This window comes from Sminthopsis crassicaudata, chromosome 4 (assembly GCF_048593235.1).
Source record: "Sminthopsis crassicaudata isolate SCR6 chromosome 4, ASM4859323v1, whole genome shotgun sequence".
In the NCBI taxonomy this organism is placed as follows: domain Eukaryota; kingdom Metazoa; phylum Chordata; class Mammalia; order Dasyuromorphia; family Dasyuridae; genus Sminthopsis; species Sminthopsis crassicaudata.
Window position 1 is genome coordinate 96,009,070 of NC_133620.1, and position 14,133 is coordinate 96,023,202.

Below are 14,133 nucleotides of genomic sequence, written 5' to 3' on the forward strand. Positions count from 1 at the left end.
AGTTGAATTTTTAATAAGAGCTTTCTGGAGACAGATAGCTTAACCACAGACATTTTCTCTAATGTTGGTGGGTTTTCTTTTCTTAAGGGAAGATATTTTTCACAAGTGCTGCTTTATAAAAACTTCCCTCATTTCACACAGTTTAGTAGGCAGCTTCCCCACTCTGCCCACATGGACTGGCTGAGGATATACCTACCATCCTGCTGTCCCACGTAGTTCCCTTGGCAACAAGCTCCAAGGCAACCCCCTCATTTTGCCTACCACAGGAAACCTGGAGCTTCTACCCCTTCCCCAGCAAGAAGGGGCAGGTTTGGACTGGAGAGTCCTCAGAGAGTGCCCACGTAAGGGAGCAGAAGAGATGGAGGAAGCTGGAGTTAATCCCAGACAAGGCTGGGCTTCTCATTGGGCCAAAAAAAAAAAAAAAAAAAAAAAAAAAAAAGGGACACTGACCTGGAGCAGAGTGAGGGGGACAAAGGCCATCCTTCTTTGGGAAGATAATGCTGGAAGCTCATTCTCATGATGGATACTGAAACAAGCAGGAAATAGACCATCAGTCTCCATCAGTCCTTATTGTGACCATCCCCATCATCTATACACTTCATTGCTCCCCATCATCAATTTTTCTGATGGTTCTTCACTTATCACATAGATTTGGTTGCAGCATAAGACCATGATGCTCTATGGCCAGATAGGAACCTATCCAAACACCCAACAACATCTATCCCCTCCTGTAGACTGGTTACCTCCCTTGTCACCCACTACCTCCAAGCTCATCCCAGTCTTCTTACCTTTGCTCCCTTTATTCCCTCCTCCAGAAACATTATTTTCCCTTTCTACCAAGTAGTAATAGGAATAAGAAAATACTTTTAAATTGAATTGGGCTTCCTTCATGGAAGTAGAAGAGATTCTTGCCTGAGCTCATGCCCCAAAGCTCTCTACTTGCCTCTATTGTACTAATCTAAATGTTGACTTAGAAAACCACATTAGCAACATTATCTATGTTTTATTGTATTTTTACTATTTTGTCAAATATTTCCCAATTGCATTTTAATCTAATTTAAGCTGCTCTAGGGCAGCTTTTTGACATCTCTTATCTAGTTAAACCTTTTTTTATATTTGAGGAAAATGAGGCAAACAGAAGTTATTTTCCCAAGGTCACACGAGTGAAAAAATTGCTCAGGTCCCTTGCCTCAAAATATAGATAATCCATTGTACTATCTTCTATCCCAATCTTACAGGGGCAGTTAGGTAACACAATGTTATCCAGGTCTGGAGTTGGAAGAACTGAGGTCAAATGTAGCCTCAGTTAATGTGTAATTGGGCAAGTTACTCGCTTAACCCTGTGGACCTCACTTTTCTCAATTAAAAAATGGGGATAATAATATAACCTACCTTCATGATATAATATTATATTATATAATATGTATATATATGTATATAACATAACAATAAAATGCTTAGCACAATGCCTGGTATATAAGTAGACTCTAAATAAATGCTTGTTTCCTTCCTTCCTTGTAGATTTCTTTTTTTTTTCTGAAATATTCAGTTTCTTGTATCTAAATCTTCTTTCTGCCTCCCCTTCCCTGAGTCTGGGTTCTTGTAAAGTTCTACTTTTAATCAAAACATTTTCAATAAATTCATCAATTCACTTCACTGCTCCCCGGAGATGCTACCATCTGTCTGCCAGTCTGCAGAATGAGCAAATCATTTAGGTTTAAATTACAGAATCACTTCTGAAAAGGGGATGCCCCCTCCTGGTCTAAAGGGTCTCTGCAGGCCACATGAGCCGGCCTAAGTCCTAAGGAATTGGAAAAGATATCAGAAGGTATGAAGTCTAATGTTTTATTTTACAGAGGAGTATTCTAAAGCTTTAAAAAGTAAGGAGACTTTTCCAAGCTCACAGAAGTAGCAAATGATAGATTCAGAATTCGAACTCAGATCTTTTGACTCCAAAGAAAATTTCCTTTCTCAATGAAGCACTTTGCTCCCCTCCTTCATGGGAGAAATGAAATGAATGCTCCTTCCTTTCTCTCCCAAGCAGGGATAGTGGTCGTTCTTGCTGCTCTCCCCTCCCCCAGGCCTCCATCCCCAAACCCAGAGCTGGCAGTTTCTAGTCCCCACCTGGAGAACACACAGCTGTTGGCATTGTTGGTGTTGGCATTGCTGGCATTTGTGTTGGCATGAGTCCTGGCCAGGGGATTGGCAGGAGGTTCTGGGGGGAAGTCATCCAAAAAGACGGGAGAGTCCATGTCCTCCATCTCCATCTCTGTGAACTGCAGGGGCCTCTGGCTGGCAACATTGGGAGGCAACGAGTCGGTCCTCTCTAGGAAGGTGTCCACCTGGCCAAAAAGGCCTCCTGTCCTCTGCAGCCAAGGGAAAAGGGCAACAAGGTTGAAGAGGAGATCCAGGGTTCAGGTTGTCTAGGAAACGCTAGGTCAGAAAAGGTGAGAAAGGGAAGGGAATGGAGGCAGGGGCTCCTTGGGAAACAAAGGGCCACTTTCTGCCTTCAGACAGGCTCATAGGAGGATGAAGTAGGCAGTGAGGCAATTCTGAGGTTGGCTGCCTCCAGAACTAACATTGCTCCTCATGATTTCCTTAAAGAGATGCTTCTTCCCCCTGGGATGGCAGGGCAGACTGCTGTCCTGGAAGCTGGAAATGATACAGAGGTTGGGGGGAGACATAGTCTCTGTCCTCAGCAAGTTTCTCACCCAGAGGGCTAGATAATTAGATAATTACCAATATTATATTAATAATAATCGGGTCTGAAGGACTAGACAAAAATATAATTACTAATATTACATTAATAATAATAATAGTGATCTGGCCTGAAGGGATAGAAAATAATATAATTACTAATATAATAATAATCTAGCCTGAAGAGCTTGATAATGTAATTACTAATATTACATTAATAATCGTTGATAACTACTTATTACAAACAAAGAGATATGAAGACAAGGACATTAATGCACTAGATATAAGGCTGGAGTTTATGCTGGAGAGAATGGAAGTGGGTCAGGCTAGTCAGGATTTGTATGGAGAGATGGAAAAAGAAGAGGAGACTTAGAGATGGGGGACGGGACTGATAGTGTGTGGAATCAGAAACAGGTTTGTTTGGTTAGAAGCAAAGATTATGAGCCAAGTAGCCACAGGTGAGGAAAGGTAGATGATGGGACTGTGGGGTCTGAGGTTGCTGCTTATCTCAGTATAGGAATGATCTGACACTGGGGAGGCTCTGAGCCCCTTAGTTCCCATGGGGCGATGCTGCTTGGTCATTCCCCAGCCACTCAATTTACTGGCTCTCACTCACCCGGTAGATCCCTTCCTCCATGGCCGCCTCCACCATGGCCCTCTCCAGCTCTTCCTCAGCTGTCAGATCTCCAGAGATGGCTCGGTGGATCTCAGGAGCAGCTTCCTCTTCAATGCTCCGAAGACCAGCCTTATGCAGGAAAAGAAATGCAATGATTAATGGATCCGAGGAGAAGAGATGAGGACTCATAGCTCCAGTGCTGCTCTGTTCCTCTGACCAAGGTATTCAACACTGGGAGCCAGTCTCCCTAAAGTTCTCCCATGTCTCCTTTTCACTTTCTGTCCCTCACTTGCTTTTTGGCTCATTGAGATTCCTAAACACAAAATCCTAGAGTTCCCAGGAAAGTCACCTAATTGAAATCTTCTTAAATGGTGGGTTGTGACCCCATGGGGGTAATTGAATGTGAGAATCATAAAGTTACAAATTATTACCAGAAAATCTACATATCCAAGATTGCATAAAAATTTCTTAGGTGAAAAAGGGGCACAAGTAGAAGAAGTTTAAGAAGTCCTCATTCTCATTCATCTTATCTAGGCAACTTCTAAAGCTAAACATCCCAGGATTGCCTGGAATGGACTTTTGATAAGTTAATTATGGTCTAGCTGCAATTATTCCTATTGCCTTTTACTCTAAATAGCTGGCCCATCTCCTGCAGGATGAAGTATCTTTTAATCTTTGACCATTCAGAAATGACATGCACCTCCATCACTGATATTGCAAGAGTACTTATATGTGTGACCTTAGCAAGTTATTCTGTGTCCCTATTCCCAGCTATAAAATGAGCTAGAATGGATGATCTCTAAGGTTCCTCCAGCTTTAACACTATGAACCTACGATATGGGAGACATGGTGTCTCTACTCTAGATTTTAGGGGGAGAGGATATCTCTTGGGAAGAATGGCGCGTGTATGCATGTATGGATAGCTCTGGGCCATCATGCTACTCACCTGGATCTGCACAGTATCTTTTTTGGGTCGGTATCCATAATACTCCTCCTGGCGCTTCATAAACTTCCGGAAATGCTCTTGGATGAGGAAGGTAGCATAGAATTTTCCTACTGTCACTTCATCATCTAAAGAGTTAACCAAACAGAGCCATGAGCCCCAATTAGAGTGGGCTTCCTGGGCCCAATATGGGACTGATAGAGTAGAAGAGTCAATAAAGAAGTGCTGTTAGACGTTACAAAACTTCATTTCCCTTGGTTATTTGGGCCAATGGGAATACTCTTTTCTGAGGCTCATGGTCAATTCTGGCAGACTTTTATGAGTGAAAAGTCATTCTGGACATTTGATAGTAAGGCACTCCTGTCTCACAATCCAAGACAAAGGGAAATCCCATTCCTTCCTCTCCTTCAATAACTTGGGATCTCAATTATGATTCCAAATAGCCATTGTTTATATTATAATTTTATTATTGATTATATTATGAATTGATTCCAAATAGACACTGGTGAAACACCATCTATTTCTTGACAGAGAGGTGATGGCGTCAAGATGCAGAATGAAACATACATTTTTGAACTTAGTCAATGTGTAAATTGTTTTGGGGAAACTATGCATTTTTTTTTATTTTACAAACATTATGGAGGAATGGAGGGAGCATCTCTTCTGTATTTTCCTACTACTGAATTACTCATTGTTCCCTTAAAAGGAATATCTCTTAAGCCACTGTTTCCTTAAAATAGATAAAGTATAGCCAAAAAAAATATAGAAAAAAGTAATTGAGGGATCTTTTAAAAACCAGAGAAAGAAATGGAAGAATAATCAGAAAAATGCATAGGAGCAAAGTTTTGAAAACTAGAGTTTGAATTTTTTATACTTAAAAGACAAAGCAAGTAATTATACATATATACTATTGGAAATATGTATTCTGTTGATTATTTGTTAAGAATAAAAATTAAAAAAATAACCACTGGTCTTTGGCTCCTTAAAGCCATACCTACCTCCAATGGGGGGAATGACTTGATCAAGAAGTTTCATACTAGTTCTCTTCCAAATCTTCTTGATGATGGCTCGCAGCTCCTCATTGGCCTGTTCAAAGTTACCTGGTGTCAGGTGAGAGGCAGGAATGGCTTCTTTTAACATCATTCATACCATGTCAATCCCCTGAGACAAAATGGCCTCCCAGTGATCTCTAAAAACTCTGGAGCCATCTAGTCACTCATGGGAGGACAGGACAATTTTCTTACACCATTGCCCTTCTAGTGGGTCTGCAGTAAGATTTCTAGGACCATTGTTTGCTACCTTGTTGTCAGGGCCTAAAGCTAACCTTATTCTGGTATCATTTTGTCATTATCTCAGCTGTCTAGGACCAAGGGACAGAAGAACACTTCTGCATTTCAAAGTTCTCTGACATCTACCTCTTTGTCCATCTCTTACTCCCTGATGTTAACATGCCTCCTGTAAAGAAATCCACTTTTTCACTCATTAATTATAAGAATCGATGGTGACTATTATAATATTATATATTATATATATATATATATATATATATTATATAGAATAAGCTACCACAAGTGCTCAGGGGTGAGTGGTGGGTGGAGAATGGACTGGGGGGATAGCTACTAGGGAAAGCCCACGTTAAAGTTGCACAGAGACTTAATGATGCTTCATGGGGTTAATGGGACAGTAAGAGTCAATGGGTTTAACGCATTTTTGTATGTGTCATGCATCCCTTTGGCAATCTGGTGAAATCCATGGATCCTTTCTCAGAATGATGTTTATAAATTCATAAAAAAACACCATACAGTATTACAAAGGAAACCAATTATATTGAAATGTCGTCAAAATATTAAGAGAACAAATTCACAGGTCCCAAGTTAAGAACCTGTGATGTAGACTGATATATATGTATACATATATGTAAACAAATAGATATGCAGTATATTCTAAAAGTCTTAATGCAGTTTTAAGCTACTAATGTTTAAAACTGCACTAAGACTTTTGGGCCAACTTCTATTATATGTATTATAATAATATCTATTATATAATGTATCAGACTATATATAATAATATTATTATTTTTACTGTTTTAACAATAATATATTACAATATATATTATGTAATATATAATATAATAAAATACTATGTTATTTTTATATTATTATAATATTTGTATTATATTATAGATATAATATCTGTTATATAATGTATCATACCATATATCCATCACATTATATAATTAATCATATGACATATAATTACATAATATATTATTTAAAATATATGTGTTAATATAGTATATTTTTAATATGTAGTATAATATAGTATATCATATAACAATATATTAATAAGATAGTACATAGTATATAATATTATAATATAGGTATAGCTAATAACATAGTTAAATATATAATATATGATAATACATAAAATTAATTAATACTATAATATATACTATTATAAAAGTATATAATATAATTGATAATATATATAATACACGGTGACAATTCATAGAATATGTTGTTTTTGAGTTATTTCAGTTATGTCTGATTTTTCATGACCCCTTTTGCAACTGGCAGATAGTGGAGGGGTTTGCCATTTCCTTCTGCAGTTCATTTAAAAGATGAGGAAACTGAGGCAAATAGGGTTAAGTGGCTGCCAAGGGTCACATAGCTAGTAAGTGTCTGAAATCAGATTTGAACTCGGGAAGATGAGTCTCCCTGACTCCAGGTCTGGCACTTGATCTACTGTGAATAGGAAAGTGAGGAAACTAGGAGAGTCCAAGAGAAGGACAATCTTCCAAGCCAGGGGCATCTGAAAGAATGGTATGGCTTCATTGGAAATAGGGAAGTCACAGGAGAGGGGAGTTTAGCACATAATGAGGAAGGGGAAGAAAAGGAGCTGTTTCACACATGTTGAGTTTGAGATGGACATCTCCTTTTGGATGTTCTATCTCAAATATCCTTTCTCTCTAAACTTTTGCTCATCCTTTAGAGGGGCTTGGGTTTGAGAAGGGAGCATCTGCCCCAGAGATGGGACATCGATGGTGACAGATGTATTCTAAGGTACAGAGGTAGAGAGCGATTCATTGTACTTAGCACAGTGCCTGGCACACAGTTGGCATTTAATAAAGGCTTGCTGACTGATTGATTGATGAGTGTCACTGACTGTTTTGCTGATAGGTCTAATCAAGAGCATGTAGAACTAAGGAAATTACTCATTCATGTATTTCATGAAGCTGAGGAGATAGCTGGTTTCCATTCGGTCTTCTAGCTGTTCTCCTGTGCACCAGCTATGTTCCCTCCCTCTATTCTTTTCTTGAATTGAGCCCAGTGGTTGCTACCAATGACACTTTTCAAAATAGCCTTAATAGAAAGTCAGTTTAAAAAAGATATAAATATAAATTTATATAATATATACAGACAAAAATTGTATATATTAATATAAATTTATTTATTCATATATGTATTTATTTATAGGAATGGATCCTCAGGGATTATTGTTCTGAATCCAGAGATGGCCTAGATCCCTTTGAGTTTTGTAGAGCTGAGGGTCATGTGGTTTTGGGAATTTCCCCATTCCTACTCCACTATTTACATTTTCATGATGCAAACCAAAGGGAGGCTAAGGGTAAAGGATGTCCCTCTCTTCAGCTACAATGTTGGAGAATCAGGGAGCATTCAGGCTAAAAATATCTCTCTACTGGAGGAGAAAAGGGAAGTCATTAAAGGAGCGGGGTCCTCACCTTCTGTCTTGATCTTGAGAGCTGTTCGAACCAGAGCGAAGAGAGTAGCATTGAAGGTGACGGTCCCATCACTGTTCAGGGGCATGTTCATGCTTACCAGTCGCTGCACAAAGAAAGGGAATGGTCTATGGGTTCAGTAGGAAGTGACTGGATTGGGAGCCAAGTTTGGATGGTGAACACCATCCTCATCAGCAAAAGACCTAACCCAAGACCTCCTGAATCCAAGCTCGGGACCCTCTCCATTAAGGCACACTCGATCTTCACTAGGTCTTCAGTAAAACCTACATCTTGTAGGTTTTACTTACTTCCCAATATATCTTAGAAATGAAGTTTTTATCAGAGAAGCTTGCTACAAAATTTTTTTTCCCAGTTTCCTGCTCTCCTTCTAATTTAAGATGTATTGGTTTTGTTTGTGCAAATTCTTTTTAATTTTAATCCATTTAATACCATAGGCCTCCTGTTACCAGCCCATTTTCTACAGTGATCATACAGGGAAATCACACTACTAGGAGACTGCAAAGTTGAGAGAAGAATCTCTCCACAGAGGTATCCCACAGCTTGAGAAATAGCTGGTCAGAGTCAGCATACATGGCTCCCACCTGGAGAATCTCCACAACTCCCCTGCCTCCAATGTAGAACCTCCCTGGCAAAACACAGGTGACTGATTACCTTACATGCCACACGGTGGGGGCAAAACTTCCCAAAGCCCAGAGGGGGTTGGATTCTTCTCAACAGGGTCACAACATCCAGATGCTTGATTCTGCCCCTGAAGGATAAAAGCACAGCTTCTTGAGTTTATTATCCCACCTGGAACCTCTCTCTCCTCAGGGAGTTGGAGAGGGGGAAGAAGGCCAGGAAATATGGGAATGTCTTGCTCTTGGTTTCAGAATCATGATTTAAAGTCCAGATCTGATGGGAGGGAAGCTGAGCTGCCATTCCTTAGAGAACCCAATAGATTCATTGCCAGCTATCACCATAATGTAGCTGAAGTAGCCAGAGGTTGCTGTATCCAGGGGTCAAGGTATTTCTCTCCCTATGTTCTGGTTCTTTTTTCTTTCCAGGGCAAGAAACTCGTTTCAGAAGTAGAGATCAAGGATAAATTGAGATTTAATAATAGTTTTATATAAACTTATATGTTTAAATAGATCACTGGTGTAACAGACAAGACTCTCAACTAGGAGTGAAAGATGGAGGTTTTAGGGGCCAGTCTGAGACCAGGGTCCCTCACTCTGGCTGTACTCACTTAGCTTCAGGGTCATATTCAGCCCAGATCTTCTTGAACTCATCCAGGTGATGAGGGCCCAGGATGGACCAGTCTCGGGTGAGGTAGTCAAAGTTGTCCATGATGACTGCCACAAAGAGGTTGATGATCTATAAGGAGCAGACCCAAAATGGTCCCAAGCATAAAAATCCAGAAGTGATGGGGAGACTTCTTAGAAGAGCTGGGGAACTCTAGATGTGGAACATTGCATCATATGAGCTGATATTTGTAAAGTGCTTAGGACAGAGCCTGGTGCGTAGTAGGTATTATGGAAATGCTTATTCTCTTCCCTTCACTTCCTCTCTTGGCACAGACTGTCAGATTCTGTTGATGTATTGATCAGTCTGCCTTTTTTCTTTCTATCTTTAGTCTTTGTTATAAGACTGTCTTTGTTTTAATATCTCTCTGGGAGAGAGATGTTTGGAAAATGACATAGAATGTAAGATTCCAGTACAAATTAAACAAAAAGCAAAAGAAGTGATGGGCAAAAGGGAAAAATAGGATAGGAGCTACTGGTGAGGAACAAATGATTAAGACACTGAAGAGCTCCTTCTAGGTCTTCCCTGGGGGTGGAAAGCTGGATGGGGTGTTCCGGAAGAGACTGCTTTTTGTCTTATTCCTCACAAAGGACTTTCGTGATATTAGACAAATGACTTAAATTCTCTGAGTCCAGAGTCCTGTTGGGTTGGGGGGAGTGTTACTTTTCTAAACAGTGATTCTGAGGGGACAGCTAGGTGGCGCAGTGGATAGAGCACCAGCCCTGAATTCAGGAGGACCCGAGTTCAAATGTGGTCTCAGACACTTAATACTTCCTAGCTGTGTGACCCTGGGCAAGTCACTTAATCCCAGCCTCAAAACCAAACCAAAACAAACAACAACAACAACCACCACAAAAACAGTGATTCCGGGGTAAGTGAAATAATATTAAAAGCCTTTTTTTTTTTTTTTTTTTTTTTTTTTTGTAGGAAGTCCATTCACAAACATGAGGTTACATTAAATCTTCTGTAAAAGTAATAATTAATAACAACACAGAACTTCACAACTCAATGCATACTTTCTCATTTAAGCCTGACAAAAACCCTGTAATAATGTAGGAGTATGTCTTTCTTCTTTCCTTCCTTTTTTGTTTTTTTCTTTCTTTTTTTTTTCTGAGGCTGGGTTAAGTGACTTGCCCAGGGTCACACAGCTAGGAAGTGTTAAGTGTCTGAGAGCAGATCTGCCCTCCTTCCTTCCTTCCTCCCTCCCTTTTTTTCTTCCTTCCTTGCTTTCTTCCTTCCTTCTTTCCTTCCTTCCTCTTCCTCCCTTATTCTCTTTCCCCTTTCCTCCCTCTCCCTCTCCTTCTCCCTCTCCTTCTCCCTCTCCTTCTCCCTTTTTCTCTCCCTTTCCCTCTTTCTCTTCCTTCCTCTCTCCTTCTCCCTCATTTCCCCATCTCACTCAGGCTAGAGGGGCAATGGTCACTTATCGGCCTGAGCCCACTACTGATTGGCCTGGGTGCTTTTACCTATTGTGTTTCCAAATGAGATTTGATCATTCCTCTCCACTCTCCCTAGACTTCCTGGCAGCCCCCAGTCCTAGAGTTTACCACAGTGTGGACACCCAATCAGGTTAGCTCCACAGCATCTCAGAATTTCCAAGTTCCCCTGTAACAGGGACTACAGGCAGGTGCTACCACACCTGACTTACTATAGCCTTATTATGTCCATTTTATAGATGAGGAAACTAGTGATTAAAGTGACAATATGATATACCCATGATCATATAACTAGTAAGTGCCAAAGATGGGATTTGAATCCAGCTTTTCCTGCCCCCAATCACTTTATCTGCTATATCAAGCTTCCTCTTTTATAACCATTTTATTCCTAACTAAGTAATGAAAATCTGACAGAAGGTACATGGCATTTGTGAAAGATGGTTATCATTAGGATAATTTTTAAATTTTTTTATCCTTACATTTGACTTTTTAAATTTTTTTTTCCCCTGAGGTAATTGGGGTTAAATGAGTTGCCCAGGGTTACACAGCTAGGGTGTTGTGTCTGAGATCACATTTAAACTCGGGTCCTCCTGACTTCAGGACTGGTGCTCTATCCACATTGTGTCACCTAGATGCCCTAAACATTCATCTTCAAAAACAAAAAAATTGAGTTCCAAACTCTCTCCTTCACTCTCACCCCTCCCCCTTCCACTGAAAAGGTAAATGACATGACATTCATTATACATCTGAAAACATGCAAAACATATTTCTATATTAGCCATGTTGTGTGGAAAAAAAAAACAAGAAAAATAAAGAGAGTAAAAAAAATGCTTCAATTTGTACTTGGAGTTCATCAGTTCTCTCTCTGGAGGTGGATAACACTTGATCACAGGTCCTTTTGTATTGTTTTGGATCATTGTATTGATCTGAGTAGTTAAGTCCTTCACAATTGATCATCTTTACAATATTGCTATCACTATGTACAAAATCCTGCAGGCTAATATTAAAAAAAGATATCATCTCATATACACTAAAATTCATGGCATCACTTTTTGTGATAATGAAATAAATGCCTCTAAATTGGGGGATGGCGAAACAAAATGTCATGTGTGAAGAGAACAGAATCTTATGGGACCATGGGAAGTGATGAAGAATTTGGGCAAGCATGAGGAGACTTTTATGAATTGAAATAGAATGAAATAAGCAGAACCAGGAAAACTGAATCTCTCTCTATATACACACATACATATGTGTGTGTAGATGTATGACATATATATATATATATATATATAAACTATATATAAAAAAAAAAAAATATATATATATATATATATATATATATATATATATATATATAGACTACAACAAAATAAATGGAAGGAACAAAACCCCCAACTGAATGCTATTTAATTATAATCAAACTTACACCTCCCTCTTTTCCTTGCAGAGGTAGGGGGACTATGGTTGAGAAATTTTTTTAAATGTATTTTGTAGGCATAAAATATTTACACTCACATATAAAATAAGCAGAAAATTGTAATCTAATATCTATCTATCTAATAGAAGCTCTAGATTTACCCTCGGAGAGATGTTACAGTCAGAAAAGTCTTCCTTTTGAATTTGTTTCCAGTGAGTCCCTAGTAAAAGTGTCCAGATTAAACACAGACTGAGATAGAAAAGTTCAGACTTAGGAACATCTCAAGACAATGACCACCCATGATTCCAGAAGACCAGTCATGAAGCATGCTAGCCATTACCAGACAGAGAGGTGATAAACTTGGTGCAGAATGAAATACCCATTTATGGACATGGCTAATGTAGGAATTTGTTTTGTTTGACTAGGTATATTTGTTACAAGTTTTGTTTTTCTTTTCTTTTTGGAGAGAAGTAGGAAGAAGAGAAAAGAAATGCTTATTAATTTAAAAAATAAAATTTAATCAAAATAAAATAATTAAAAATAAAATAAAATAATAAACATAAAATAAAGAGAAGAAAAGTTAAAAAAGGAAGAAAAGTTCTAAAGGCAAATCTGTGCCTTTGATTCTCATTTTCATCCTTGTGCCTAAATGGGTGACTTACCAGGAAGGCACAGAGCATGTAGAAGCTGATGAAGTAGAAATAGGCAAAGCCTGTACCACAGGTATACTCCTCCCCAACAGGAGCATCAGACTTGGGGTCACAGAGCTTTCCATAGCTGGAGGCCAGCAAGATCTCCTGCCATGCCTCTCCTGTTGCACACCTAGGGCGAGATAGGCTTCTGTTAATTGTTTCAAACCTGGAATTAACAGATTTAGCCAAGATGCTAGGATCCCTTTCCTGACTTTGCTCTTACATTATTGTGTAAACACTTATCGCTGCTTTTCTCCCATCATGCTTCAATTTATCCTTTTGCCTTTTGAGTCCCAGTATCTCCATTCTTTAGGGGGATGATACAAGGATGTATGCCCTCAAATTGTGGAGATTCCTAAGGGTCAACCAAGCCTAGGTTTCAGGACTAAAGTCACCAAGGGGGAAAGTTAGCAAAACTGTGTGAGAGTGGCTTGTCTGGAGTCATAATAAGGCGGGTTTTAAGACATGAAAGCTTGAAATCTTTGCCTCCGGGAGTTCCTGGCTGGGTTAGTTAGATTCCATCATCAGTAAGGGATTAAATGGTGCCATGGAAGAACAGTCCATGTGTTTAAATGGGAGCAGATTAGGGAGCAAAGGAAACATTTTCCTTATTGAGGAGGATTATTCCTAACAAGTCAAGAATCAAAAAGGAGAAGACTCCCCAAAGTGTAACTGTTCTTTGTCCCAGGATGGGGCAATATGCTCTTCCCTTAGAAGACTTGCTGCCTCCTTATAACCACTATCCTGTCCTATCTTGAAGTCTTTTGTCAATTTATAGTACTATGTGGTACAGCCAATCCCCCCCCTCCCAAAACACCTCCATCCCCCAACCCCATTCTATTTTATTTGGTGGAAAAAAAATCATAGTTAAAATTCTAATAGCTCCTACCTGAAGAGCAGGAGCACAGCTTGTGGGAACGTCTGGAAGTTATTATTCCGATTGATTTGGGTCCCATCCACCATAGCAATTTTCCCAAACATCTGCAGGGCAAAGAGGGCTCTAGTTCTCAGGTTCAGGATGTAAAGATCTCCCAATTTACACCACCCAAACTTCTCCCCACTTCTCCCTTCTTCTCACTTTCTATACTAGAGGGCCCTGAGAACTCAAAACTCCTCAAAGAATCTGTTCTTATTACTCTAAACTGATCATCTCATCTGGTGATAGGATGAGGCTTTGAAGACAAAGGTGGATGAGGGCTGGACTTGTGAGTTGTGAGATATTTCACATATTTTGAAATTTATAGTTAGGCCCTGATTAGTGCTGACCAACCCCCTGATGTGATCTCAGGCATTC

At 39.4% G+C, this 14,133-nt stretch overlaps 1 protein-coding gene across 1 annotated transcript in view; it reads right to left on the reverse strand.

Moving 5' to 3' along the window:
- The window catches only part of CACNA1S (calcium voltage-gated channel subunit alpha1 S), a 95,166-nt gene that overhangs the window by 1,642 nt on the left and 79,391 nt on the right, over positions 1-14,133 (reverse strand). Inside the window, exons 32-41 of the mRNA XM_074308739.1 lie at positions 13,729-13,820; positions 12,810-12,969; positions 9,242-9,369; positions 8,668-8,764; positions 7,999-8,101; positions 5,255-5,356; positions 4,260-4,384; positions 3,314-3,442; positions 2,125-2,366; positions 447-526 (exon numbers count right to left, since the gene is read on the reverse strand). Coding sequence (XP_074164840.1) covers positions 447-526; positions 2,125-2,366; positions 3,314-3,442; positions 4,260-4,384; positions 5,255-5,356; positions 7,999-8,101; positions 8,668-8,764; positions 9,242-9,369; positions 12,810-12,969; positions 13,729-13,820 — 1,258 coding nt within the window. The remainder of the gene's footprint in view (positions 1-446; positions 527-2,124; positions 2,367-3,313; positions 3,443-4,259; positions 4,385-5,254; positions 5,357-7,998; positions 8,102-8,667; positions 8,765-9,241; positions 9,370-12,809; positions 12,970-13,728; positions 13,821-14,133) is intronic.